At 41.0% G+C, this 27,427-nt stretch overlaps 1 protein-coding gene and 1 long non-coding RNA gene across 4 annotated transcripts; one reads left to right on the forward strand and one right to left on the reverse strand.

The window, feature by feature from the left end:
• Positions 1-626: 626 nt before the first annotated feature.
• On the forward strand, positions 627-18,914 carry LOC124269557. Its single transcript, XR_006896535.1, has 4 exons — positions 627-637; positions 1,734-1,738; positions 3,070-3,082; positions 18,843-18,914. It is a non-coding gene; the product is annotated as an uncharacterized LOC124269557 (long non-coding RNA).
• Positions 18,772-26,646, reverse strand: LOC124269555 (acidic amino acid decarboxylase GADL1-like). Of its 3 annotated transcripts, none has more exons than XM_046704587.1 (4): positions 26,419-26,646; positions 23,990-24,792; positions 22,610-23,020; positions 18,772-19,871 (listed from the first exon to the last, which is right to left on the reverse strand). In XM_046704587.1, the coding sequence occupies exons 1-4, from the start codon at positions 26,456-26,458 to the stop codon at positions 19,497-19,499; spliced, it is 1,629 nt and encodes a 542-aa protein (XP_046560543.1). In that variant the 5' UTR covers positions 26,459-26,646; the 3' UTR covers positions 18,772-19,496. The 3 variants fall into 3 exon arrangements, with proteins under 3 accessions (XP_046560543.1, XP_046560542.1, XP_046560544.1); XM_046704586.1 differs by lacking the exon at positions 26,419-26,646 and adding an exon at positions 25,154-25,229; XM_046704588.1 differs by lacking the exon at positions 26,419-26,646 and adding an exon at positions 25,082-25,126.
• Between the last annotated feature and the right edge of the window lie 781 nt (positions 26,647-27,427).

The raw sequence follows: 27,427 nt of genomic DNA on the forward strand, positions 1-27,427 counted from the left end.
GAGTTGGTAGGAAACTTTACTTTTAAGTTTTCTCCGATAGCTCTGCAGCCTACCCTTTACAACGTCAAGCTTGAGACCATAGGGGCGTGTCGCGCTTAAAAGCCGCGTTAGAAAGACATAAGGGTATATAGACCCAGGGATACTCTACAACAATATAGTCTCCCTGATAGACCCTACCCTAGTACTATATAAAAGGAAAGGGATGTAACGACGAAACCACCCCCTCCTCAATCAAAGCTAGAGTTCAGCGCGTAAAATAATTTCGAAATATTCGAAGGCTTTCCTTTTATATAGTACTAGGGTAGGGTCTATATACCTTTATGTTTTTCTAACGCTGCTTTTAAGCGCGACACGACCCTGTGCTTATGACTGAATCGTTAATGAATAATTGAATGAAAATATTTACATACACTCGTTGATAAAAGTATAAATATCCTCGTCAAGATATTTGTAACTTTATACACTCGTGTTGATATAATTGATATCAGTGAGTGAGTTTAGTTATACGCCGCACTCAGCAATATTCCAGCTAAATGGCGGCGGTCGGTATATAATCGAGCCTGGACCAGACAATCCAGTGATCAACAGCATGAACATCGATCTCCGCAATTGGGATCCGATGACATGTGACAACCAAGTCAGCGAGCCTGACCACCAGATCCCGTTAGTCGCCTCTTACGACAAGCATGGGTTACTGAAGGCCAATATTCTAACCCGGACCTTCACAGGTCATAATTGATATCAGTAGACACTTGTGCGAGATTTTCTATATATCCTCAGTTATTCTTGGAGCACAGCCAAAAGCTGTAATATCTTCATATATTAATCGCCTCCATAGAGTTGGAATATTGCTCGGTGCGGCGTAAAACTAAACTCACTCACTCATATATTAACATTAAATAAATAATGCAAAAGTGTTCTATTTCTTAAGTTGCATGCCGACGACACCGATCCACATGATTTACAACACATGTTAGATTGCTTTGATAAATATTGTACAACATGGAGACTAAATATATATGTATCAAAAACAAATGTACTTATATTTATTTTGATGGTTCCAAAATGATTAGAAATTCTGATTCCGAATTAAATATCATATTTTAAAGAACATACATTGTTATAAATACATAGGAATTACTATGCAAAAAATAATATGGAAGAGAGTTTTATGTATGTCAACTTCTTTATCAATCACCCGATGAAGGAGTCAGGACATACCCCGAAACGTTGTGTTTCTCATAATATAGAAGTTGACATCCATACAGTACATCCAGAAATTATTGAGAATTTAAGATTGTAATTCTTAAAAAAAAAATTCACTCATTACTCACGTATTAAATGTGAATATTAGCAGAACATAACTCCAGATTCAAAGACAGGTGAACAGTTAGTATTTTGTCAAGTCACCATGGGCAGCTATGCAGGCTTCAATGCTGCGGGGCATACTACTTATCAAAGATGTAAGAAAGTCGTGGTCCATGCTGTCCCAATATCGGACCACCTCTTCTTTCATTTCAGCAATATTTGTCAGATTGTTCTTACTGACACTTTTCCTTCATAAGTCCCCAAACATTTTCTATTGGATTTAGGTCAGGGCTATAGCTTGGCCAATCTGCTAATGTCATATTTTGGGTCCGAAACCAGGCCTGTGAACGCTTTGAACGATGTTTTGGGTCGATGTCCTGCTGGAAAATCCAAAAATTTCCATAGAACACGTGAGCAGATGGAAGTAAATGTCCCTCGAGAATATCTGTGTGCCACTCACTGTTCATATTCCCTTCAAATACACAGAGGGGCGTTGCCCCTTGGTCCAGAATTTCAGTGTATTAGGAAACAGCCACACGGAACTTTCATCTGAGAAAATCACATTGTCCCAGTTAAAATTTCTATGCTGTAGGCACCAGTTCAACCTTCGCTCCTTTTGTCCAGGTTTCATGATCGGTGATGGAATTCCTCGACTTTTCTGCCAACCCATTGCATGCAGCTCAGTTCTAATTGTCTCCTTACAGACAGCCACAGTTCCTCTATCATCATATCCAGCCTTAAGTTTGCTAAACTCCTTCGTTTGTTTTTAGAAACAAGAATACCAAGCGGCCTCCTGTCACCGACAGTCAATTTTCTGGGCCTACCTGCGCCTCCCTGGTATTCAATGCCATATCCATTTGCAATATTTTTCAAAACACGATAAACAGTGGACAAACGGATGCCTGTTCTACTTGAAATCACTTTAGCTGATCTGATGTCTTTGTTATAATACTCTAAAATCAACTTCCTCTTCTCTAAATCATCCATATTGAGGATCACTGAAAATGTCGTCTGCTAGCAAGTAAACAAAGGGGGATAACTCTTCACAAACTAATGAGGTGAGGTGAGGTGAGGTGAGGTGAGGTGAGGTGAAATTGGGTTTAACGTCGTGCTTGAGAATATTTCGCTCATATGACGACGTGCATGCGTGTGTATGTGTATGAGCAGGTGCCTGTACTAGCTCAGACTTAAGCTTGTTTGATAGTGCTAGCCCACTAGCCGCAGTGAAGCATGAATACCCCACTCAGACACATTATACTGACACCGAGCCGACCAGTCCTTGTACCCATTAATGCCGAGCGCCAGGCAGGATAAACAGTGGACAAAGGGATGCCTGTCCTACTTGAAATCACTTTAGCTGATCTGATGTCCTTGTTTTAATACTCTAAAATCAACTTCCTCTTCTCTAAATCATCCATACTGAGGATCACTGAAAATGTCGTCTGCTAGCCAGTAAACAAAGGGGGATAACTCTTCACAAACTAATGAAAAATGATTAACGGAGTTGTCTCACTTGAATGAAACCAATCACTTGATAGCTGGTCAAGGTTGTTTATACTAGAAATCCAATTAAACATATTCTTAAAATTCTCAATAATTTCTGGTCATACTATAAAAACACTCTCTTCCTTTTGTGTATCACTTCTAAATGCCATTCAAAAACCCAAAACAAAAATATTAGGTTATTATACCCTGTTTGCATGCAGATGATTTACATATGTGAGTATATTTACATATATGCAAATATACAAACACGTGTAGATGTACATTTATTGTGCGTTCGCATGATAATTAAACAAGGTAGGTAAATAGGGTATGTAAATATTTATATTCAAGTATTCAGTAACGAGTCCGTCATGAGCTTGACGTTGAAGTGGACCGACTGCAGAGCTATCGGAGAAAACTTAAAAAAAAAGTTTGCTACCAACTTGCAACCTCATTAATTTGTGGATTGTACAGTGAGTGTGGAAGAAAGACAGGCAATCGTCATGGTGGGACGACATGATTAGATCAGGCGACGACAAAGATTGATAGCACAATTTTAGGATGACTTAATTGGTATTTGAGTTGGTTCATACCAAAGTGCAGAGTGTCCCAAACCAAAAGACATCTATGTGTTCCGTTCAACCAATGAGAACAGAACGGTTGCAAATCAATTTAGAGTTGGTAAAACAACGGTCTTTGATAGTATTCCTGTTTGTTGAAGATGTTCTACTGGACGAGTCTGTGTTACCACTAATTATACCTGTTATAAATTCATTAACTGACCATCAAGTGAATGATGACAAATAACATGTGTAGGTTTATACCACCTAACACGGGTTACAACAAGGGAGTATTAATTGCTGTATTGCATGTGAAAACTTATGGGCCGACACTGTTTTGAGAATACGAACAGATTTTTACATGACATGATTAAATATCGAGGTACAAAAAACACAGAAATGGGATCAATTTGGATCAGTCATTATACAAATAGGGCCTAACGACACCAATCGATTTTGACAGAATCGTCTATGAAAACAAGTTGTAACTCAGAAACTAGGCAAAGCAGGAGACAAAATTAAATGACAGTAGTTTGTGAGAACATATAGCTTTCATTTTCCACAACAATTGTCACGATTTCAGGTTTATACAAGCCTGTAAACAAGATAATTTACCCCCTAAAATGTAGATGAATTCTGCATCGGCCCTCAAAGCTATTCCTCATATGACGTCACAGAGACGCGCCGCTCTGATTGGTTGAAATTTCGTTCGCGGGTGAGAATTGTGCACTGTTGTCAAAAAGGTCGATTTAAGTCAATTAAAGGTCGAAATGAGTAGTTTTAATGACGGGGTTTCATTTATAACGATGCCAGTTAGTGATTTATGTATTTGTACCCCGTAGGGTATATGTGATCTTTAAACATGAAGAGTTTTCATTCGGGTTTTCGACAAAAAGTGGATTTCCCCAAACTGTACGTGAGTAATAGACGGCTGCCACATTACCATAATTGGTCCACAAGTGTACCCTAGGGGCTACCTGAATAGAAAAGTGTGGTACACATTGATACTTCCAGGAGTATGTGATCTCAAGGAGTATGAGATTGTTAATATGTCAGCAAATCTTTCGAGTTTTTGAGAATCCACATGGTGTTAATTCTGCTTGTCTCATATACGTTCTGTGAATATCGAGAAAGTCCTTCTTTGATAGTATTAAGAATTATGGTTAATAATTGAGACAGACATTTCGGGGTACATTTACTCGACCCAGCAATATATCTCTCTTTGTACGGATTTGTATGTAGCTTTGGAATCCAGTTAAAACAAAGGGATGGACATGTCTTCAGGTTTCAAAGTCAAGCCAAACATTGATAGCACTGTCGAATGGTTTAGGTAGATCTCTTCCTCAGTTAACATGCTGGACATATGTGTAGTATTATTTGATATGTCACCTAAACCAAGCTCTTTGATCAAACAATTTATGTAATAATGTCTACATATAATGGCTATGTTATTTGAAGCCTTGTTAGTGGGAATAACTACAAACTATTCATGCAGGGCAGACTTTGGATGACAGCTGGCTGGGACAGAATGGGTTTATTCTTTTTCAGTTTGTGCAGTCAACCAAAGACACCATCTCGCACTGACTGAACCCACTCTTAAACACATTCTGCAGGTTTATCTCTCTTTGGTCCATTTTTTGGCATATGTTTCCACAGCATCCATAATGATTTTAAAGCTGTAGTCCCGACTGGTAGGTGAGGTGGGGTGAAGTTGGGTTTTACGTCGTGCTTGAGAATATTTTGCTCATATGACGACGTGCACGCGTGTGTATGTGTATGTGTATGTGCGGCTGCTTGTACTAGCCCAGACTTAAGCTGGTTTCATAGTGCTAGCCCACTGAGATACCATGCCGCAGTGAAGCAGGAATACCCCACTCAGACTCCGAGCCGACCAGTCCTTGTTGTACCCATTAATGCCGAGCGCCAGGAAGGGACCAACAAGTACCATAGTCTTATGGTATGACGTAGTCGGGGATCGAACCCGCGACCTTCCGCTCTCCGGGCGGACGCTCTAACCACTACACCACGGAGGCGGTCCCCACTGGTAGGAGGCTGTTCACGATATTTCGGTCCATATATAAATAGTTGATGAATGTTGTTATTGTCAACAATGGAGAAGTCACCTGTGATTATATGTCTTGCAGGTTGGTAGCAAAACTTTGAGTCTTGGCTGGCACATGAGGTGGAATTTACATCGTGATCTGCCATCCACGTTCTGCAACACGTTTTTATAATTGAAACCTGACTGAAATTGTGTTCGTATAGAAAATTGATATTATTGGTATTCCTGAAGTTTGATATATTTGGGCACATTTAGGGAAACTGATTTTATGCCTCAGAATGTTGCTTAAATTCAAAGGATCAATTCTCTTGTTTGCAAATTTCAGATTCAGGAACAAGCGGTCTTTGTCTGATTCAGCAGAGTATGTTTGTGGTTTGGCCAAACGCTGAGAAGCAATGTCAAGAACTATACTCTCTACATGTTTAAATTGACGATCTATGAATCCAGATCGCTAGGCAAATGTCGCATAGTTTTACATTTCAAGCATAGTATTGTCGAACATATGGGCTTTGTTCATGCCCCCTACATTAAAAAAACCCGTTTTCATGAGAAATTAGGTAAGATTTCGATTTTTTGTTTCTGAGTTAATGTGTATTGTCCAGTTTCAACCAAATGTGCATTCGAAGGACATCGAACTCTAGTTTCAGCTATTTGAAGTATGTTTATAATTAAGAGAGTCTAATACTGGCCTGTTGTCCGAATGTCATGTTTTCTATACCTTGTCCCAGTCTGTGACAGTCTCAGAATGATGATATTTTCCCTTCTGCCAATTCCTATACATGAAGCATATCAACAATGTGTGTGAAATATCTATGATGCCTTGTATGCAGTCTGTAATCTAAACAAATCTAGCTACACATGACTTTAAGTCACTGCTTGGAAAAAGGCTTCTTAAGAATATATTTGGGAAATACTAGTACATGTGTATTTCACTGCCTTAATTATATTCTGACTTATTCGGAAACACATCGCCACATATGCTTCATCGTGACTATGATTAAGACTGACTGACTGACTGACTGACTGACTGAGTTTGGTTTTACGCCGCTTTTAGCAATATTCCAGCAATATCACGGCGGGGGACACCAGAAATGGGCTTCACACATTGTACCCATGTGGGGATTCGAACCCGGGTCTTCGGCGTGACGAGCCAACGCTTTAACAACTAGGCTACCCCACCGCCCCTATGATTAAGACGCCATTGTAAAGCAAGGATTGTTTCCTTCGAGTCAGTGGGTGTGGTTTTACGCCGCTTTTAGCAATATTACAGCAATATAACCTAGAAATGGGCTTCACACATTGTACCCATGTGGGGTATCGAACCCAGGTCTTCGGCGTGACGAGCGAACGCCTTAACCACTAGGCTTCCTTTGAGTGAACTGACACAGAATTTCGGTGTCAAATGTTTGGAACTTAAGCCAAGAGTGATGTGATGTTGTCTGAAAATAAGGCTTTTGTAATGCTTTGGTTGCACAAAGTGATAGGTGACTATTAAATGTAAGATACATGACTTTTGTACCATATATATATGATGCTTATGAAGAACAATCCCATCTGTGCATGTGTTCTTTTCCCTTAAAAGTTTACTATCCACACCCCTAAAGATCAACTTTCTATATACATGTAAGGCTGAATTCGGTCACCTGAGGTAGTGACAACACGACTCTGGTTAAGCTGCGTGGAGAGAGAGGACAGGAGCGCAATAGTGCAGTGGTAAGGCGTCTGCCTATCACGCTGAAGGTCCAGGTTCGATCCCCGATGGAGGCAGCTAGCTTCGGGTCCCGAGTTGGGCACATTTGCGTAGTATCCTTCGACAGGATACCTAGATCCACATTGTCTCAGTTCACCCAGCTGTAAAATGGGTACCCGTGAAAATGTGCTGGCAATGTGAGTGTTTAGTTCATTGCGCTTAACAGGCAGCATGGGTGTTGAAAAAGTATCGGAAAGTACGATAGTGTCCCATGACCGGAGATAGTAATGTGAGCAGGCAATGTGCCTGGATATGAACGCCATATAAACGGACTATTATTATTATTATTACAGAGTTTGGCAAGATACCAATAAATATACCTGTCATTTAAATCTTAATCTGATGTTTGTGGAATGCGATTTTTAATTGAGGATGATTCCAGCAGATGTAGCCCCATTGTAGATGTTGTTAGTCTCTGAATCTTCCAGATCACTGGGTCGTCTTTTTAAATTTTATCAAAATGATATATTTCAGCGACGAAGCGTTCGCCTAATTGTGCCCATGTCGCGGGAATCGAACACAGGCCTTCGACTTGACGAACGCTTTAACCCCGAGCGTACCCCATCGATCCTTGATGCTGTTACATTTATTATACATTTAGTATATATCCTTCAGTTTTTGTGTTAGAAACATGATCTGCACACTGACCATTCAAAACAGGCACATTCATCTTTAAATAAATAATATTTCATCCACACACGCAATAAGTTTAATAATTGTTTACTTATCATGTCTACGATACTTAGGGAGTTCATTTGGGTGGAAGCTCCAACACTCACACGCCCACGCTCACACGCGCACACACACTCATTCACAAGCACGCACGCACGCATACACACTGAAGTTACATATGAAGTCAGTGAAACTCCCTCTTGTCAAAGTTAAGGAAGTGTCCTGATATATGCACAGCGGCAGAATGCGCCGCTGTCACGGCAGTGTGGGGAGGCGAATAGCTCGAGGATCAATGGGAAGTATAGCGTATATTCGCCTCCCCACACTGCCGTGACAGCGGCGCATTCTGCCGCTGTGTACACCTGACCTCGGGAGTAAACACGACGTTCTCTGACATCCCGCCCATTACAGCGCTGCATCGTGCTGCTGGCGGTCGAGGCAGCCATGGGGATTTTCCTTCACTTCATCAACGATGCGCGGCTGATTCAAGGGCAGATGACACCTGGCTAACTGCTGTGCCAGTAACCTCTACCCTGTATGTCCTGGACTGGGGCAAATGTTGTCAGTTCATGACTGTTTGTAACCCTTTTGTGAAATGTCAACGTGGACAAACTTCCTATGTTTGAATAATTTTCACAGAGGTATTATTTATCTTACTGCACCATATCCCTTTCTGACACAAATTGACAAACGTGATATGCTGATTAATCATGCTCACGTAAATACCCTACATGTTCAAACTGACGGCGAAAGGAAACTATTTTAAAATAAAACTGCAAAAAAAAAAATTGAAAACACACCTTCATACACTAAATCGTCACGCCGAAGACCAGGGTTCGATTCCGCACATGGGTACAACGTGTGAAGCCCAAAACCTCGTCCAATCACAACCATGCGCAATGCTACGGCCTGATACATTAGCTCGGCCCAGATGATACAGATGGGAGCCACTTTAGGGTACTCCTATTTTGCTGTAACTCACCTAGGGGCGGTGGGGTAGCCTAGTGGTTAAAGCGTTGGCTCGCCATGCCGAAGACCCGGGTTCGAATCCCCACATGGGTACAATGTGTGAAGCTCATTTCTGGTGTCCTCCGCCGTGATGTTGCTGGAATATTGCTAAAAGCGGCGTAAAACCAAACTCAGTCAGTCAGTCAGTGTAACTCACCTGATGCAAACAATTTACAAATTGCCTGAAAAATTAGTCGATTTATTTGACAGATTGATTTAAAGCCAGTTTCAATGATTTGAGGGACTATGAAGTGAAACAATAGGTTCATTAAGTCATGGCATATTGACAGTAGTGGGTGATCTCGCCTAGATGGATACAAAAAAGACCAACTGTCGTTCATTTCCCGATTTCAGTATGTCGCATGGCTACGTTGTCCTCCAAGCAGAGGGTTAATGAATTGACAATAGTTAGGGTGGAATTGGTTCACGTGAATCACTATCTCCATCAGCTGATGAACGTCAACAATACTACGTCAGTCCTAAAATACTGATGACCCCACCCACATGAACACTACCAAGTCGACTGCAGTCAACTGCATTGTTCCAACAGACATTATGAAGCCGCCAGCTGTGATCAGTAGAGCATGCCTTAAATGAAGGACATCTTCTACTCGCCCAGATCTATATATTTATTTTCCAAAATACGAATGCTAATATTACTAGCAGACTAAGTTTTTTGAAATGCGTTTCCCTCCTTGTAAGAACCAAATTCGTTATGTATCGCTGAGACCTTAGACATGCCAGAAGTCTGTCTTATACTCCAAACTTTCCGCCCAACCCTTTCTGCAATGCAATAGTCCAAAATGGAGCAAGTCTAGACTCTCACTGGTTCTGAATCTCCGAGCTCACTGGGGATAATTCAGTATATACGGAGTTATATATTTCTATTAACATTTTCTATTTTCAGACTTACTTCTTTGTATAACGTGTCAGGATCCTGTAATTTGGGATGGAAACAAGCCCCGGATATGCTTATTGGTTTTTCAAGACCATACCTATATTTCTTAACTTCTCCCACATTAGACAACTTATTTACAAATGTTTACTCACCTAAGGAAATATTCGTATTTCGAACCCAAGTAGACTTAGAAAAGAATCGAAAATTACATCAACTATAACAATCAAAAAGGAATGTGGAACTACTGTATGATTAAGCATTTTAGGTATATGTGGGGTGTATATATTTGGTGGCAGATACCAATAAGCCTTTCTGATCAGTGTGTCATATCTTTTACAAGGTATTAATGGTGGGCGGTGTAAAATACGTCAAGAACACCAAAGTCACAACAGTTCACATTGTAAACCAAAAGCCATGTCCACACCGTCATAACATAATGTCACCTACAAACCTTCCATTAGGTGTCGTATTATTATCCATCAGCTTTAAGGGTTTCACAGCATCTCGGTGCAGTGCATCTGGAGGGTGAAGTAACACAAAATAATTATAACATCATTGACACTCATCAAAAGGTATCTCCTTCTGACATCAGCTGAATTGTTGTGTCTGCCAGACTGTCAATAAACGGAAATTTGTATGATAGTCTAACAATATCTTCGACATATTTAGCATTGCTGATACTTTTTAAAGCATAGAGCTGATATTATCTAATATTTTGCTGATCAAAATACATAGTACCAACCTTTGTTTCCTTGTAATGTTTTTTCGAGCATACAGTGCCAACCAAACGTATCGTCAAATGATATAGTTGAATTAGAAAACATAATTTTAGTAAAATTACATTTAATTTGAAAAGTTTAACTCATATTCTTCTCAGCAAATGTACTTTCTATTAAATTTGCCTTTGACCTTGTCAAAATATCTTTGCGATGAATCAGATATGGTGCTGGTGTGTTTCAGCACCCTTGTTTTTCGATATTTTTTAGTTTGTTTCATTTCACTGCACGAATATTGAATCAGTTGCTTCACTGCATGTTCCAACATGTTTAAAGTGCCCATTAAGCACACAAAAAGTAACATTTACCTTAGAGTATAAATGACCGCACCACGTTTACGTTTATATATGACTATAAAATTTTAGGGTGTTCCCATACTTTTTGTTTGTAGTTTATGTTACATTTCTAAATGGCATTGTGTAATCAAAGCAAATGGTAGTTTAAGAAAGCACTTTTGTTTGAAATATATTTAATATTACGGTTCCAACTATATTCATAGGGCTAAAGGGATTATTAATGGGAGCTAATATACATATACTATTTTTTTCTTATCCAGGTACACACACACACACACACACACACACACGCACGCACGCACGCGCGCACACACAGAGAGAGAGAGAGAGAGAGAGCTTCTGGCCTATACATATTCTGCACGTGATACTGATGACGTCAAAGTGGAATGGAACGACCTTGATGTTAAAAGGAAATATCGCGCACTGTTGACGTCACAATGGACTACAACGACCTTTATGTTAACAGAAGAAGAGTTGTATTACCTGTTGCCCCAGGTGCGACCGACTTGGCTTACTCCCACATCGATTGTTCTCCATGGTATCTGACCCCTTCTAAAAATACAAAGATGAATGGCAAGCCCCAAAACACCCTCGTGTAAGAACGCGTCCCAAATGTACGTATACCACTGCCGGCTAGAATATCAACAAATAGTTTCACATATGTCCTCTCTGGTTATTATATCGCCGACCTACACAGGTACTGGGTATAAAGTTATACGAAGGAATTCCGTCCTTCCGTCCGTCCGAAGATTCCGGATTTTTGTAGAAACTAATAACTTGAAAACTATTGGTTGGGTGTTTTTCAAATTTGGCGACCATCTCCTTTGAGTAAAGGATTTCCAATGCAAATTTAAATTGTGGGGTTTTTTTTAATTGTGATAGTTAACTTGTTAAAAATAACAGCAATTTGAAAATGTAAACTTTCAAAAGTTTGCTCTATTTTTAAATAATTAAAAAAATATTGAGTGGATTGTTTTCACGTTTTGGGGACCACCAACTTGGTCTAAGGGAGAGGTACTGTGCAAATTTCAATTGCGTTATGTTTTCTTTTGAAGAATTACAGCAAATAAAAGAACTAAACATAGGAAAGTTTGTTCAACCAATAAACTGAAAAGCGTTGGTAAAAATGTTTTCACATCTGGAAAACAGCTACACTTAATAAAAATTCAAGTGTTTTTTAGTTTGAATTGGATTGGATTGTTTTCACATTTGGGGATCGCCTTAAATATCTATATAAGTGCAGAGCAAAGTTATCATGGCTTTATTTTCGCATCTATATATATCGCGAATTATCACAAATAAGATCTCAGGAACTCGGGGGAAAGGTCCCACATCGTTCAGCAAATAATAATAATAAGGCGGAAAGTTGGGAGTTACAACATGGGGTATTAGTTAGCAATAATGACACACCAGTCCTGTACTACTTTACAGTAATGTCAAACGTAATACCAGCAGGTACTTGTTAACAGTAATGACACCAGTCATGCCAGTAGGTACGTGTCAACAGTAATGACGCTGGTCATACCAGCAGGTACTTGTTAACAGTAATGACACCGGCCATACCAGCAGGTACTTGTTAACAGTAATGACACTGGTCATACCAGCAGGTACTTGTTAATAGTAATGACGCCGGTCATACCAGCAGGTTCATGTTAACAGTAGTGACACTGGTCATACCAGCAGGTATTTGTTAACAGTAATGACACTGGTCATACCAGCAGGTACTTGTTAACAGTAATGACGCCGGTCATACCAGCAGGTTCTTGTTAACAGTAGTGACACCGGTCATACCAGCTGGTATTTGTTAACTGTAATGATACCAGTAGGTACTTGTCAACAGTAATGACACCGGCCATACCAGCAGGTACTTGTCAACAGTAATGACACCGGTCACACCAGCAGGTACTTGTTAACAGCCATGACACCGGTCATACCAGCAGGAACGTGTTAACAGTAATGACATCGGTCACACCAGCAGGTACTTGTTAACAGTAATGACACCGGCCATACCAGCAGGTACTTGTCAACAGTAATGACACCGGTCACACCAGCAGGTACTTGTTAACAGCCATGACACCGGTCATACCAGCAGGAACGTGTTAACAGTAATGACATCGGTCACACCAGCAGGTACTTGTTAACTGTAATGATACCAGTAGGTACTTGTCAACAGTAATGACACCAGTCACACCAGTAGGTACTTGTCAACAGTAATGACACCAGTTATGCCAGCAAGTACTTGTTAACAGTAATGACACTGGTCATACCAGCACATACCTGTCACTAGTAATGACACCAGTCATGCCAGTAGGTACGTGTCAACAGTAATGACGCTGGTCATACCAGCAGGTACTTGTTAACAGTAATGACACCGGTCATACCAGCAGGTACTTGTTAACAGTAATGACACCAGTCATACCAGCAGGTACTTGTTAACAGTAATGACACCGGTCATACCAGCAGGTACTTGTTAACAGTAATGACACCAGTCATACCAGTAGGTACTTGCTAACAGTAATGACACCAGTCATACCAGTAGGTACTTGCTAACAGTAATGACACCGGTCATACCAGCAGGATCTTGTTAACAGTAATGACATCGGCCACACAAGCGGGAACTTGTTAACTGTAATGATACCAGTAGGTACTTGTCAACAGTAATGGCACCAGTCATACCAGTAGGTACTTGTTAACAGTAATGACATCGGTCACACCAGCAGGTCCTTGTTAACTGTAATGATACCAGTAGATACTTGTCAACAGTAAGGACATCGGTCATACCAGCATATACTTGTTAACAATAATGACACCAGTTATGCCAGCAAGTACTTTTTAACAGTAATGACATCGGTCATTCCAGTAGGTACTTGTTAACAGTAATGACACCAGTTGTACCAGCAGGCACTTGTTTACAATAATATAGTATGACCAGAAATTATTGAGAATTTTAGGAATATGTTTAATTGGATTTCTAGTATAAAAAACCTTGACCAGCTATCAAGTGGTTGGTTTCATTCAAACGAGACAACTCCGTTAATCCGTTTTCATTAGTTTTTGAAGAGTTATCCCCCTTTGTTTACTGGCTAGCAGACGACATTTTCAGTGATCCTCAGTATGGATGATTTAGAGAAGAGGAAGTTGATTTTAGAGTATTATAACAAGGACATCAGATCAGCTAAAGTGATTTCAAGTAGAACAGGCATCCGTTTGTCCACTGTTTATCGTGGTTTGAAAAATATTGCAAATGGATATGGCATTGAGCACCAGGGAGGCTCAGGTAGGCCCAGAAAATTGACTGTCGGTGACAGGAGGCGGCTTGGTATTCTTGTTTCTAAAAACAAACGAAGGAGTTTAGCAAACTTAAGGCTGGATATGATTGATAGAGGAGCTGTGGCTGTATGTAAGGAGACAATTAGAACTGAGCTGCATGCAATGGGTTGGCAGAAAAGTCGAGGAATTCCATCACCGATCATGAAACCTGAACAAAAGGAGCGAAGGTTGAACTGGTGCTTACAGCATAGAAATTTTAACTGGGACAATGTGATTTTCTCAGATGAAAGTTCTGTGTGGCTGTTTCCTAATACACTGAAATTCGAGACCAAACAAACTGAAAAACCTTGTATCAGCGCCAAGAGGTACAGTCCGAAATTTAACGTGTGGGGTGGCATATCTGTGTTAGGGGAAACGCACCTCTGTGTATTCTAGGGGAATATGAACATTGAGCGGTACACAGATTCTCGAGGGACATTTACTTCCATCTGCTCTCGTGTTCTATGGAAATGTTTGGATTTTCCAGCAGGACAACGACCCAAAACATCGTTCAAAGCATTCACAGGCCTGTTTTCGGACCCAAAATATCACATTATTAGATTGGCCAAGATATAGCCCTGACCTAAATCCAATGGAAACTGTTTGGGGACTTATGAAGGAAAGTGTAAATAAGAAAAATCTGACAAATATTGCTGAAATGAAATTGAGGTGGTCCGATATTGGGACAGCACGGACCACGACTTTCTAACTTCTTTGATAAGTAGTATGCCCAACCTCATTGAAGCCTACATTGCTGCCCATGGTGACTTGACAAAATACTAACTATTCACCTGTCTTTCAAGTAGAGGTTTTATGTTCTGCTAATATTCACATTTAATACGTGAGTATGTATCGTATAAGTCCTATCAATCTCTGAGTTTATATTCAACTAACTATATCTGTCAAAGTGATGGACCCGTGAAGATCCGGGGTAGAAAAGGTCTTCAGCAACCCACGGGATCGGGTGGTCAGTTTCGCTGACTTGGTTGACACATGTCATCGGTTCCCAATTGCGCAGATCGATGCTCATGCTGTTGATCACTGGTTTGTCTGGTCCAGACTCGATTATTTACAGACCGCCGCCATATAGCTGGAATATTGCTGAGTGCGGCGTAAAACTAAACTCACTCACTCACTGTCAAAGTTATGACATGGCTGCAATACAAATGAATTAACAGCAGCTTGACCGTTATGACTATGGTCAGCAGCGCAGTCACGTGTCGGTCAGTTAACTGTAATTAACCTCAGATAAAGACCGGCTAGCCATAAGGGTAGATTGTGTATGAGGTGCTGGGCACTGCAGGCTGTCTATACATGCACAGATATACGATACGGGAGTACCCGACAGTGAATTTCACTAAGAAAGTTTTGCGTTGGTCGGGACTTGACTGTTGGGCAGTGGCTGGGCAGGTTGGCTGGCAATCGGCTGGACGACCATTCCTGTTCCAGTATGTAGTGACACATATCAAAATTTCGAATACAGCTCGGCGCTCATGCTGTTTTCTTTGACTGCCATTCTAGATGTTGAGGAGATGAAGGATGAGGACACTTTTTTATGGATATACAACTTCTATATTCTGTACATCTCATGTATATATATATCACCCAAATTACTTTTCATGTACCACTTGCTTGACGACGACATTTGAATCTATGTTAAAACGTCGCCTATACAGAATAAAGAAGTAAAAAATTGTCCTCTTCTCTCATGCCGTTGATCACTGGATTGTCTGGTCCATCTCTCGATTACTTACAGACCGCCGCCACACAGCTGGAATATTGCTGAGTGCGGCGTAAAACTCACGAATACAGTGATGTGGACCAACTGACAGACTCCTGTCCTAAATAGACAGCTATCCAACGAAACACCATGGGAAATATGACAGAGATCATACCATTGACCTGCTTGTTCAAACTTATGACAAAGGTCATGTGATTGTTTTCGTTATGAAAGCGGTGATGGGAACATTTTACCTCAAAGTGGTGTTGACACAGTGTATCACAAACATCGAAACAGTGAGTGAGTGAGTTTAAGTTTTACACCGCACTCATCAATATTCCAGCTATATGGCGGCGGTCTGTAAATAATCGTGTCTGGGCCAGACAATCCAGTGATCAGCAGCATGAGCATCGATTGGGATACCATGACATACATGTGCCAACCAAGTCAGCGAGCCTGGCTACCCTATCCAAACACCGAACCAAACCAAGAGACAAACACGTTGGAATATTCTAAGAGTATATTCGTTTCAGCAACAGCAAAATGTTATTGAAACAACGATTTTCATTTTCATTCTATAATTATTTGTACCAAATTTACTGGTTTTAAATTTAATAAAGTCGAACAATATATTATTGTATATTTTCACCAGTGAATCAATTTTCGTCGTTTTGATCTTTGACCTCGGGTTGTGTAGGTTATCTTTTTTCAGCTCACTTTACTCAAAATGAGCTTGTTTTGGAACTGCTTGTCCCCTGATTTGTTAAAACACGTATGGGGCTGAAAAGGATCGACGTTTACGATGTCATCCGAATTCTATAACTATGCGGTAGGATCTCTGCCAAATGATTAGTCGGATATGGAATGATCTCCGGGACTTTCATCGACGTTTACGAGGCGAAGGTTCATGGCCTGCATCAATGCATAAGGTGAACATACTCGAACTTGTCATGGGAACACCGTCTTGTGTTTTGGCTCATTTGCATATGTCAGGTGCGCTGTTCTTATGGTCTGTTGAGCGTTACCATACCTAGGAACGTTTCCCTATCCATGTCATAACATTTCATTCGAAGTTTAACACTGCATCTGTTGTTGTTTGAGTGTCACAATAACGTTTGTCTTTTGAGGATATTTTGCAAATGGTTGCTGGGTCTATATTTATGAACGTGGATTGATGAAGCGGGTGCTGTCACGTCACGTTGTTGGCTATTAGCAGAAAACAAGCGTCAACACAAAACTGTTATTCACATTCAAAATAAACATTTTGCGTTTGTTATTGCCAGAATAACTACTTTGCTGGTATTTTGACTTAAACTCATCCATACTGTGATCAACATACTGTGATCAGGCAAATGAAGCAACCGTCGGTTGCGGAGAGTAGCTGGATGGGTAATTCTCATCGACTCCTGAGAGATCAGCATTTTGAAACACATTAAACATGATTGGTCTCCCTAGTAGGTAAATGACTTTGTTCAAGGTCCAGCAGGGAACGAATACCCGGTAGGTTAAAATGAGGACTTTTAACCTTCATCACCCCAGCGCCTACAGCTAATAAGGAAGCTTGAATTGTATACACAAATAGCAAAAAAGGAAAAAAACCCCAAAACCCACAGCAAGTTTCTCTTTTAAAAAATAAAACATGCTTGATCTCATTGCGGAATTGCTTTATTGTTCAGTGTACCTGGTGTCTTTCAGCTGGCTCTGAAAACACGGGTGTTTCAGTCCAACATGAAAAGGACATCGCTGATATTCAACGAACCATTCATATAATCTTCACCACTAGTTTGGCTTTGACGCACAATGGGATTTGTTTGGTCCGACCATCGAGACAGGTAGTTCTCTGGCGTTATATACTATTTACAAGTATTTACAAGCAGCGTGTCTTGATTAAGTCTGGGGCGATCTGGTAGTCGAGTGATAGAAGAATTGGCACATCGAGTCAAGTCGATTTCCAACAAGTGTTTGTGAAGCGTATATTTGGTGCCCAACTGTAACACTGGCGTCAAACCAACCAACTCACTCATTCATTCACGTGTATGCCAGCAAAGAAAGACAACCACAGATCCACATCTACCTTGTCGACTATTGAATGACGAGGACTCTTGATGTTCCCAAATCTAATTCCATTGATGATTACGACCTCTCTGGCGCATGATGTTTAACTCAAAGTCAAGGGTGCATACTTGTCTAAGGTGCTACACTTCACTGCGGACTTGTATTCCGTTGACCGTGATATTGGAGGTTCGAATCCCAGAGTCTCCTTAATTGTTTCTAGGTCTGTTAGCCAGTGTTGGTTTCGTCAACAAATATTTTCATATTTGTTATAGTTCAGTTATAGTTTCGATTATTTTTTTCAATATTTTAAGTACATTCCAAAAACTTTAAATGTTTTAATGTTGCTTCGATTATTTACACGTTATTCCACATAGTTTTTCGCAACTTTCAGCAACTTACCTTTGCTTGAAATATTTTCTGGCAATATTATGAAGTCATAATTTCGTAATTTCTGTTGTTGTTTTTTCGATTTCCCCAAACTCGAAATTCGAGTATTTTCTCGTTTATTTCTTGTGATTTCGATTATTTTGGCGTTTATTTCTCTGGATGTTGATTATTTTATCATTTATTTCTCGCGATGTCGATTATTTTCCCTCACGAACCTCCACTCAGTCATGTAATACAAACATAAACAGATGAGTGATACTGACAGCGAGGGTAGCCATGCTTAAGTACTGAGACAGCTGTCAACGTAGCAGTGGTTTTAGTTTTAAAAAGACACCCTGTTCCCCATAATGTTCGGGAAAATGCATTGTGCTTAACGTTCACAAGATTCTTTGTGCTTAATGCATACAAAATTCTTCCGTAGAAAGCTTTTTGATTAAGTTCGTGTACTTTTTCCAGTAAGCTAGAAATAACAATACTTGTTTGAATTTCAGCTAAGAATGCATTTTAATAAAGTCCATTTATATTGTTAAAGGTCTTAATCATTCAAAACAGGAAGAATAATAAAAAACCAGGATATAATCAAAGTTAATGCAATCTATGAACATTAATAGATAGAACCAATCAGATTCCATTCGCAACATCTGTGTGCCACGAGCTAATTTATGTTGATTGTATACAACAGTTTAAGGATTGTCTTACATAGTTCTTAACAAATGCTGCCTTAATGGCCACATCACGTTAGTGAGTGAGTATAGTTTAACTCCGCTTTTAGCAATATTCTTGCAATATCACGACGGGGATACCAGAAACGTTGTACCCATATGACGACTTCGGCGTAACGAGCGAACGCCTTAATCAATGTGCTACGCCACCTCCTCGCCACAGGAATAAATGTGACAATACATCACTATTGTATGAAGCCTCGTTGGATATTTGAGGGACTTTGATGTCTTCAAGGGAACTACACAACTACAGTAAACAAGGCCTAAATAAGAAAACGGAAGTAGTATTTCACCTTAATAGGACATTTGTCAGTGAAAGTTAACCATTTCATGACAAGCAAGAGTCGAAATGTATAGACTTTTCAAAAATGAAACGTGTGATTTAATAAATCGGCTGAGGAAAATATGAAGAATCGGCCCATCTCGCTGACCTTTGCTGAGGTACTACGTTGACCACAAGAGCCTCTGATTAGGAGAATACTTTCAGTTCACATAATTATGTCATGTCCAAGCTTCTCAATCTGGTCGAGAAAATAGTCCATGTCTTCAAACGTTGTCCCTGAACTCTGCAGCACCAACCGGAAGAAGTTGACATGCTCTTTCTGTGGCTGGTAGGTAATCATCATGGACCCTGTGCGGAGCATGCGCTCTTTGATTAGTGGCGCCACCTTGTGGAGTCGTGCACGGAATTCTGGGCCTTCCGGGACTTTCCTCAGTGATGGCGGGATGTACCAGAAGCAGACATTGGTCAGTTGTGGTCCTGAGACAACCAATTGAAAGCCTTCTCGCACTTTAAGTCTTTCTACAAAATACTTGGTGTTGTCGAACAGAGTGTTGACGTGTTGCTCCAAACCTTGTGTACCCTGGAAACAATACAATCATGAAGTAATGAACTAAAATACGTTAAAACACGGTTCTTGTTGTTACCTTGCCCTGACATATTGGGGTTAAAACAAGGACTGGATGGCTTTGAGTCATGATCAGTACTACTGTATCATGGTGGAGTAACCGTGTTAAACCGAAGCAAAGTCAGCTAACACACATGCATGACGCACGCACGCACGCACACACACACACGCACGCACGACACACACACATGCACAACACACACACGTTTTCACATCTGATGAAATCTTACATTTCGTACACGCATTGTCAGTCGTGAACACACGATATGTAAGTGCAATCCACTAAAGTAGTTTAAAGTACCCTGAAAAATAAGTGAAAGCTGCAGTTTGAGTCGAAAATAAATCATGTATAATAGCAGTTACTGTTTCCTCCAAATTACATATTGAAAACATCGATGTTTTAGTGGAACTTGAACCAATAACGCCACACACGTGTACACATGGAACTTACGACGCAACTTACGCAAGTCGGATTTCGCTGTCAGTATAGGAAAATCTACCGAGGTGTTTGACATCAGTTATTCGTGTATCCTCCACCTGCCATCCTCGATAATCTCCAGGGTATACGTTCCGATAAATCTCCACTATACCCTGGATACATCTACGGCTCGAGCCGATGATTTCATTACCTCCCTTGGTTGGCTTTTATCCAATCAGGTGTCTACGCTGGGAAGTCGAGCGTGCCAATCACAACCCACTTTCGCATTTTAAATTATCTAACCGATTAAACTTGGCAACACAATAATATATTGTTGCAGAGGTACTCTGAAAGAGGTAGAAGGAATTCTTGCATATCTGTTTTAAGATTTCTGACCTGTCAATTTGTCTGTATGTTTCCCCAAAAAATCTGAGTCGCACTGTGAACAAACTTTCGCGGCTGCGACCTCTATCTTTGTTGACACTGGCAAGCATGGTTGTAACGGCGGTTTATCTGATTGGCTACTGTGAGAATGCGGAGCCAGCAATGGGAGGTAATAAAACCATCGGCTCGAGCCGTACATGCATCCAGGGTATAGTATCGGAACGTATACCCTGGGGATTACCGAGGATGCCACCTACCTGACTGACAGCATCCCCATGCCACCAGTGAGCCGACGGATACGTCCCCGAGGCAACTGCCGCCAATCCTCATGCAATGATGTCTTCAATTCACTCACATTTTGTGAGGGAGGTACCCTTGCCTGCAAACCACGACCAAGAATGTCCCAGATGTGCTCGATGGGGTTCAGGTCAGGGCTCATTGCAGGCCAAGGGAGAGTTTCAGTAGCGCCATAACAGAGCCTCCACCAGTAGGGAACAGTAGGACACATGTTACTCGGTACATAGGTAGTGTTAATGTGCCTCCAACTCTCAGACGACCATCCGTAACATGAAGCAGGGACCTACTTTCGTCTGACCAATAGATCCGTCTCCAGGTCAGAAGGTTCCATAGCCATCGACCACACCACCACTGCAGACGTTGCCTTTGATGTCGATCAGTCAGAGTTGGACGCCTGAAGACTCTTCTTGACCACAAACCGACAGCCTTGAGACGGTTACGCACGGTCTTGGTTAACTAGGTTCCATAGCTTAATTAGGTTCCATATGTTGTCATTGCAAATCTGTCTCTAACCATACACAAGCCTGTCCCATCCAAACCACACACAAATCTGTCCCATCTAAACCACACACTAGCATGTCCATTCCAAACCACACACAAATCTGCCCCTTCCTAACCACACACAAATCTGCCCCTTCCTAACCACACACAAGCCTGTCCCTTCCAAACCACACACAAACCTGTCCCATCCAAACCACACACAAACATGTCACTTCTAAACCGCTCACATATCTGCCCTTTCCAAACCACACACAAACATGTCCCTTCCAAACCGCTCACAAACCTGTCCCTTCCAAACCACACACAAATCTGTCCACAAACACACACTAGCATGTCCCTTCCAACCCAAATCTGCCCCACACACAAATCTGTCCTTCCCAAACACACACAATCATGTCGCTCACATATATGCCCTTCCAAACTACCACACACAAACCAGTCCCTTCCAAACCACACACAAATCTGTCCCATTCAAACCACACACTAGCACACAAAATCTGTCCCTTCCAAACCACACATCTGCCCCTTCCTAACCAGTCCCATCCCAAACCACACACACAAACCCGTCCCTTCCAAACCACACACAAACCCGTCCCTTCCAAACCACACACAAACCCGTCCCTTCCAAACCACACACAAATCTGAGAAATAAGCACATAGGCATTGAAAACTTCACCAAAGCTATATATAACTTTCCATTTGAAAGCTCAAAATTCATCGTATCTGCCACAAGAAAGAGAAATAACTATTTATCCATGCAAAGCAGAACTTCTGGGTGGGGGGTGGGGGAGAGGAACAGTCTTTTCAAGGGAGATAAATTTAATATCAAAAGTGACTAAAGCGTTCATAAAATAGATTATTTTCCATATGCTGCTTAAAGCTGTTTGAAATGTTCTCTTGCATTGTTTTTCACTATTTATATTGTATTTGTACCATTTGTTTGTATTCATTCACTTTTATGTAAACCTTCTGTGAAAGGAGGTTTGTCAGACAAAACATGTACTTTGGGCTGGGGGCCTCTAATACTGTAATAAAAATCTTGACAAATCTGTCCCTTTCTGTAACTTAAGATTCTTAAGATGCTATTGCCTACCTTAGCTTTCCACATGAGCCAAAACTTGAAGACGTCGACCCTACGGCCACACTGGAACGTTTTGTCGCCAGTGTCGTAACTGACGTCGTAGCACTTATCGGGCTGGAAAAGGTAAGGCGCGTGGGCGCTGTGAGCCTCCTGCAGCACGCCCTTGTGTTTGGTGAGAAAGGTTGAACATTGCTGTGGAGCGCCTAGAAGTTTATGAGGGTTCCAAGTGACTGAATCTGCGCGATCCACGCCTTCCATCAACCCACGATGACGTCGGGACATGAGGACGCCACCTCCCCAAGCACCATCCACGTGAAGCCATAAACCATTAGCGACACACACATCGGCGATGTCGTTGATGGGGTCGAAGGCGCCAAACACTGTTGTTCCTGCTGTGGCCACAACTAAGAACGGACGTGCACCCTGGAATAGTTTAGATCCCAGTGGTGACAATGAACCATACCGATTACCCTCAGAACACAGGAGTGAAGAAGTAACGTTTTACAACGCTTTTTACTATATGTCATCCCCAAATAGTAGAGGATCGTGAAAAACGAACTTAACGAACGCCATTGATAGAAACCTAACGTCAAAACACATCCCAAACACTGGACATGGGCACCAAAGTTCCTCTCCGAACGACACTGCATATTGTCCAAGGAGGGTATAACAGACATTTCTACAGAGACAATATACTGGTGCCAAAGTTAAAGCCCTCTGCACACTATGTTGACCCATGTTTTGTCTTTCAAGACCGTAACGCTCGTACCCACCATACGTCTGTGTTATGTGTCAGCGTTGTTGATTTATTGCGTAAAACTGTTCCATGTGTAAAACATTGTTTATGTGGATAGTCAGTGATGTGCAGTGGTGTGCTATATTTACTTCTGGAAGGTACTACTGGGTACTACAACCCTTTGGGCCTTTCCACTATATTCTACCCATGAAGGTCCGGGTTAGAATGTGCCTTCAGTAACCCATGCTTCTCGTAAGAGGCGACTAACGGGATCGGGTGGTCAGGCTCGCTGACTTGGTTGACATATGTCATCGGTTCCCAATTGCGGAGATCGATGCTCATGCTGTTGATCACTGGATTGTGTGGTCCAGACTCGATTATTTACAGACCGCCGCCATATAGCTAGAATATTGCTGAGTGCGGCGTAAAACTAAAGTCACTCACTCACTATATTCTAATCCTGGGAGTCTTTCATCTTCTTTGGTATATAAGGAAGCTAACTCTTGATCTGAAAATGGTCATAGACGTAATGGTTCTCAAGTTATTTTGATAGATCCAGCTGGTAACTCATTGAAACACAAAATAGTATTATGTGTAAGCATGGTATTTCTGAGTGTTCGGATTTCTTGTTAGGACCAAGCAACAACAAGTCGTACCTGATTTTTCGTCTCCTCAATCTGGGCTTCGAGGTCCTCAGGAATCATCCGACCTTGAGGGTCGGTCTTGACCAGTCTGACGTTATCCTTCCCGAATCCGAGAAGACATCCCGCTTTAGTGATGGAGAAATGGGCCAGCTCAGACGCGTACAACACCAACTGTGGCAGCCCGAACAGACCCCGTTTCTTTGTCTCGGGGAACGCCATCTGTCGGGCGCAGCTCAACGCCATGATGTTGGCAATGGATCCACCAGGAGCAAAGATACCGTCCCCGCCCTCGTAGCCAATCAGTTGTCTCATCTTCGCCAACACCGCCAGTTCCATGACGGTAAAGACGGGAGCGACTTCGTAGGTGTAGAGACTGCAGTTGAGAGCGTCCGTCACGAGTTGACCAGCAAGACCATATGGGTCCAGACTGGAGTAGAGCTGGTTGACGAAATGAGGGTGGCCGGTTCGGACGCTATATTTGATAACATCCTTGACCCTGCCCAACAGGTGTTCATGGCTCTCGCTCATAGGCTGAGGCTCCAGGTCCATCTTGGCTGATAACTCTTCAGGAGCCATCCATTCGTTGACCTTGCCCTCTCGATCTCCGGCCTTTTGGACAATGTCCTCCATGATGACCTTGAAGATGTCACGCAGGAAGTCCTCGTGCCCGGCAGGCTGGGTGCGGAACGTCGTGTTGTTATTGGACGACACTGCAAGGTGTAAAGGATCTGTCCTACGCAAGTCCAAGAAGTCCAACCTCTTCTTCACGTCGCAGCAATTACCATTGTACTCCCCGTACAATGTCTTCCCTGGATCTTAAACAAAAAGTAAAGCTGCAAACAGAAACATAGAGCTACCAGTTTACAGTATATGGATGCCCATTTACTTCTCCTTTTCTGGTTATACAGAACATGTGATCACTGGACCAAACATTTTAATTGTTTTTTTTTATCTGTTCAAATTAATTCACTTTATCAGAAACGAGGTAACTTCATCAGTGACAATATAAATCCTTAAAGCATGAGCACTTCCAGTTTTGAATCTGTCAGTTCAGAAAACAAGCTTTAAGCTTAGGTATTAGGTCTTGAAACTAAAATGACTAACCAAAAGAGATATTTTGATATTTATCAGGACACAACAGTCAACATTACCACTCACTGCACACATAAAACTAACCTCTGCTAACTCCCCAGTGCCGGTGCAACTTGACAGATGAAATTATTTGCAAAAGCGTCATGTAGGCCAGTCACATATGAGAACATAGCCTCCCGGTTAAACTGTCACACATGGATCTATAGTCATCACATGTACAATTGCCATATATACATACTAGGTAAATGTGAGGTTTTATGTAGCATTTTAATTTTACATTAGCCTTATCATGACAATTCTGTTTAGGATTCCAGACTGATGACAACATTGTTGTGCATATCATATCGTTTCATGAAATTAACAATGTTATGTTTTAAGAATATGAACATTATAACATATAAATCATCACACCGATCCTGATACACGGTTTCTTTCATTTTGCCACTGTCAGAATATTAAGCGTCTCCATGTATAGACTGAACAAGATACGCGTTGTCATTTCGTGATCTCACAAGCGGGTTAGATTAGATTAGAATATTTAGATTCTTCAGACCTATCTATCTGCAGAAAGTTCCACTTATATTATGTTTGTTAGGACTTCTTCATCTGACACCCTTTGAGAAATAAAACTTCAATAAATACTTTCAATAACTGATTGTCTCATTTAAAGAAAAAAAAATCCTGATCTGATATTAATTTGTTTCCTCATCCTCATCGTCTTTACACACGATGCATTAGATATCAGTTTGTAAAAATCTTCTCACATCCTTGTCTGCTTTCTCTTTTTGGTGATGAAACTGATATTGATCTTGTAGACATTGTTCAAATTTCAAAACTCCGTGAACTTTGGTCAGTCTCGTGCATAGAGACAGAAAACATAAATTAATTCTGACACTTGAGCTTTTTGCACAGGGAGTAAATGACCTAGTTTAACATCTAGGTTACAATTTGAATTTGCGTAGCTTAGGTGCAGCATAATCAGAAATATCATCATACTGTATGTGTGTAGAAAGTTTCGAAGATATTAGTACAATTCAGGTTATCTTCATTAGATACGTCAAGAAGCCTAAACACGTGTCTGGATATGATGTTTCAAGGAACCATATATGAATCTCATTGTTGCCATGTATACACTGTGACATGGTGGCAATATATGCTACACCACACCCTAACGGGGAAGATTTTTATATTTTCTGTGTACTCTGGAAACAGAACATTTTACATTTCTGCAAATGTATGGCGTACATAATGATGTTGTCCTCCGTCGGAAAACTTTGAACATGAACATTCTTTCCAAAGCGAATATACAGTACATAATGTTAAGTATGAATATTTAAATGAAATCCCACCATTGTTTGGTCGATCTGAGCCGACAGCCTCTGTTTCCATCCTAGAGATACAATGTCAACGGCACAACGTACCCCTCTAAGTGAGATGAACTGATGGACGTGGCGCTTGTGTTTCTTTCCTCCCGAACAAGCTGAAAGCCACACGTATGTACAGAACGGTTTGGTCTATTTCATCTCGCTTGACGCTAGAGCTGCGTTGACTGAAATTAATAAATACAAATAATCATTTCAATGTTTGTGAATACATTACTGCGTTACTCGCCTTACCGTTGCTGGTACTGAATGACAACCGTCGATGGTCTGGATATAGCCATGTAGAACTACAGCTTCAGCTAAAAAATGTCTACGCCTTTTTGTCTGGCCTGTATAAATATAAGTGCATCTAACTGTGATATAAAACGACCATATATTCCACTGTGTGCGTTTAATCTTATAGCGGTGGTGAACCATCTGCGTGAGAGCAATATCAACAATGTTCAGCATTTAGTCAGTATGGACGTCTGTAAATGAATAAGTCTGAGTCAGACAACCCTGTGATTGGCAGCATGAACATAGATTTCCCCAATATAAAGACATGGTTAGTGCATTGTGGTCAGGTTAGTTTGGTGGCTTGAACAGATGATAATGAGCGTTTGACGTACTTTAACAGATCAGATCAATCCTTAGTTTCACTAACGCTGTCTTTATATGAAGCAAAAGCTTTTGGAAATTTAACAAATTCAATACCACACGATCCAAAGTATATATAAATGGTAAACGATACCGTAAGATTTTCATTAGAAAAAGAGAAAAAAATAACTTCTACACACAGAAAATATGCTACATGTATAACTAACATGTTAATATTAAAAATCAGAGGATCAACAATTCATCAACGAAAAAGACAAAAACGATACAAATCAAAGAAATCAAGTGTAAAACATGTATCTTTCAAATGCAAAAATAATTGAAGATAATGCCTTAGGGCCCCTAGAAAGATGAAAAATGACAATAACCTTTGATCAGATGG

The sequence above is a fragment of the Haliotis rubra genome, unplaced genomic scaffold (genome assembly GCF_003918875.1).
Source record: "Haliotis rubra isolate DU_JTF1 unplaced genomic scaffold, ASM391887v1 Scf1455, whole genome shotgun sequence".
Lineage (NCBI taxonomy): Eukaryota > Metazoa > Mollusca > Gastropoda > Lepetellida > Haliotidae > Haliotis > Haliotis rubra.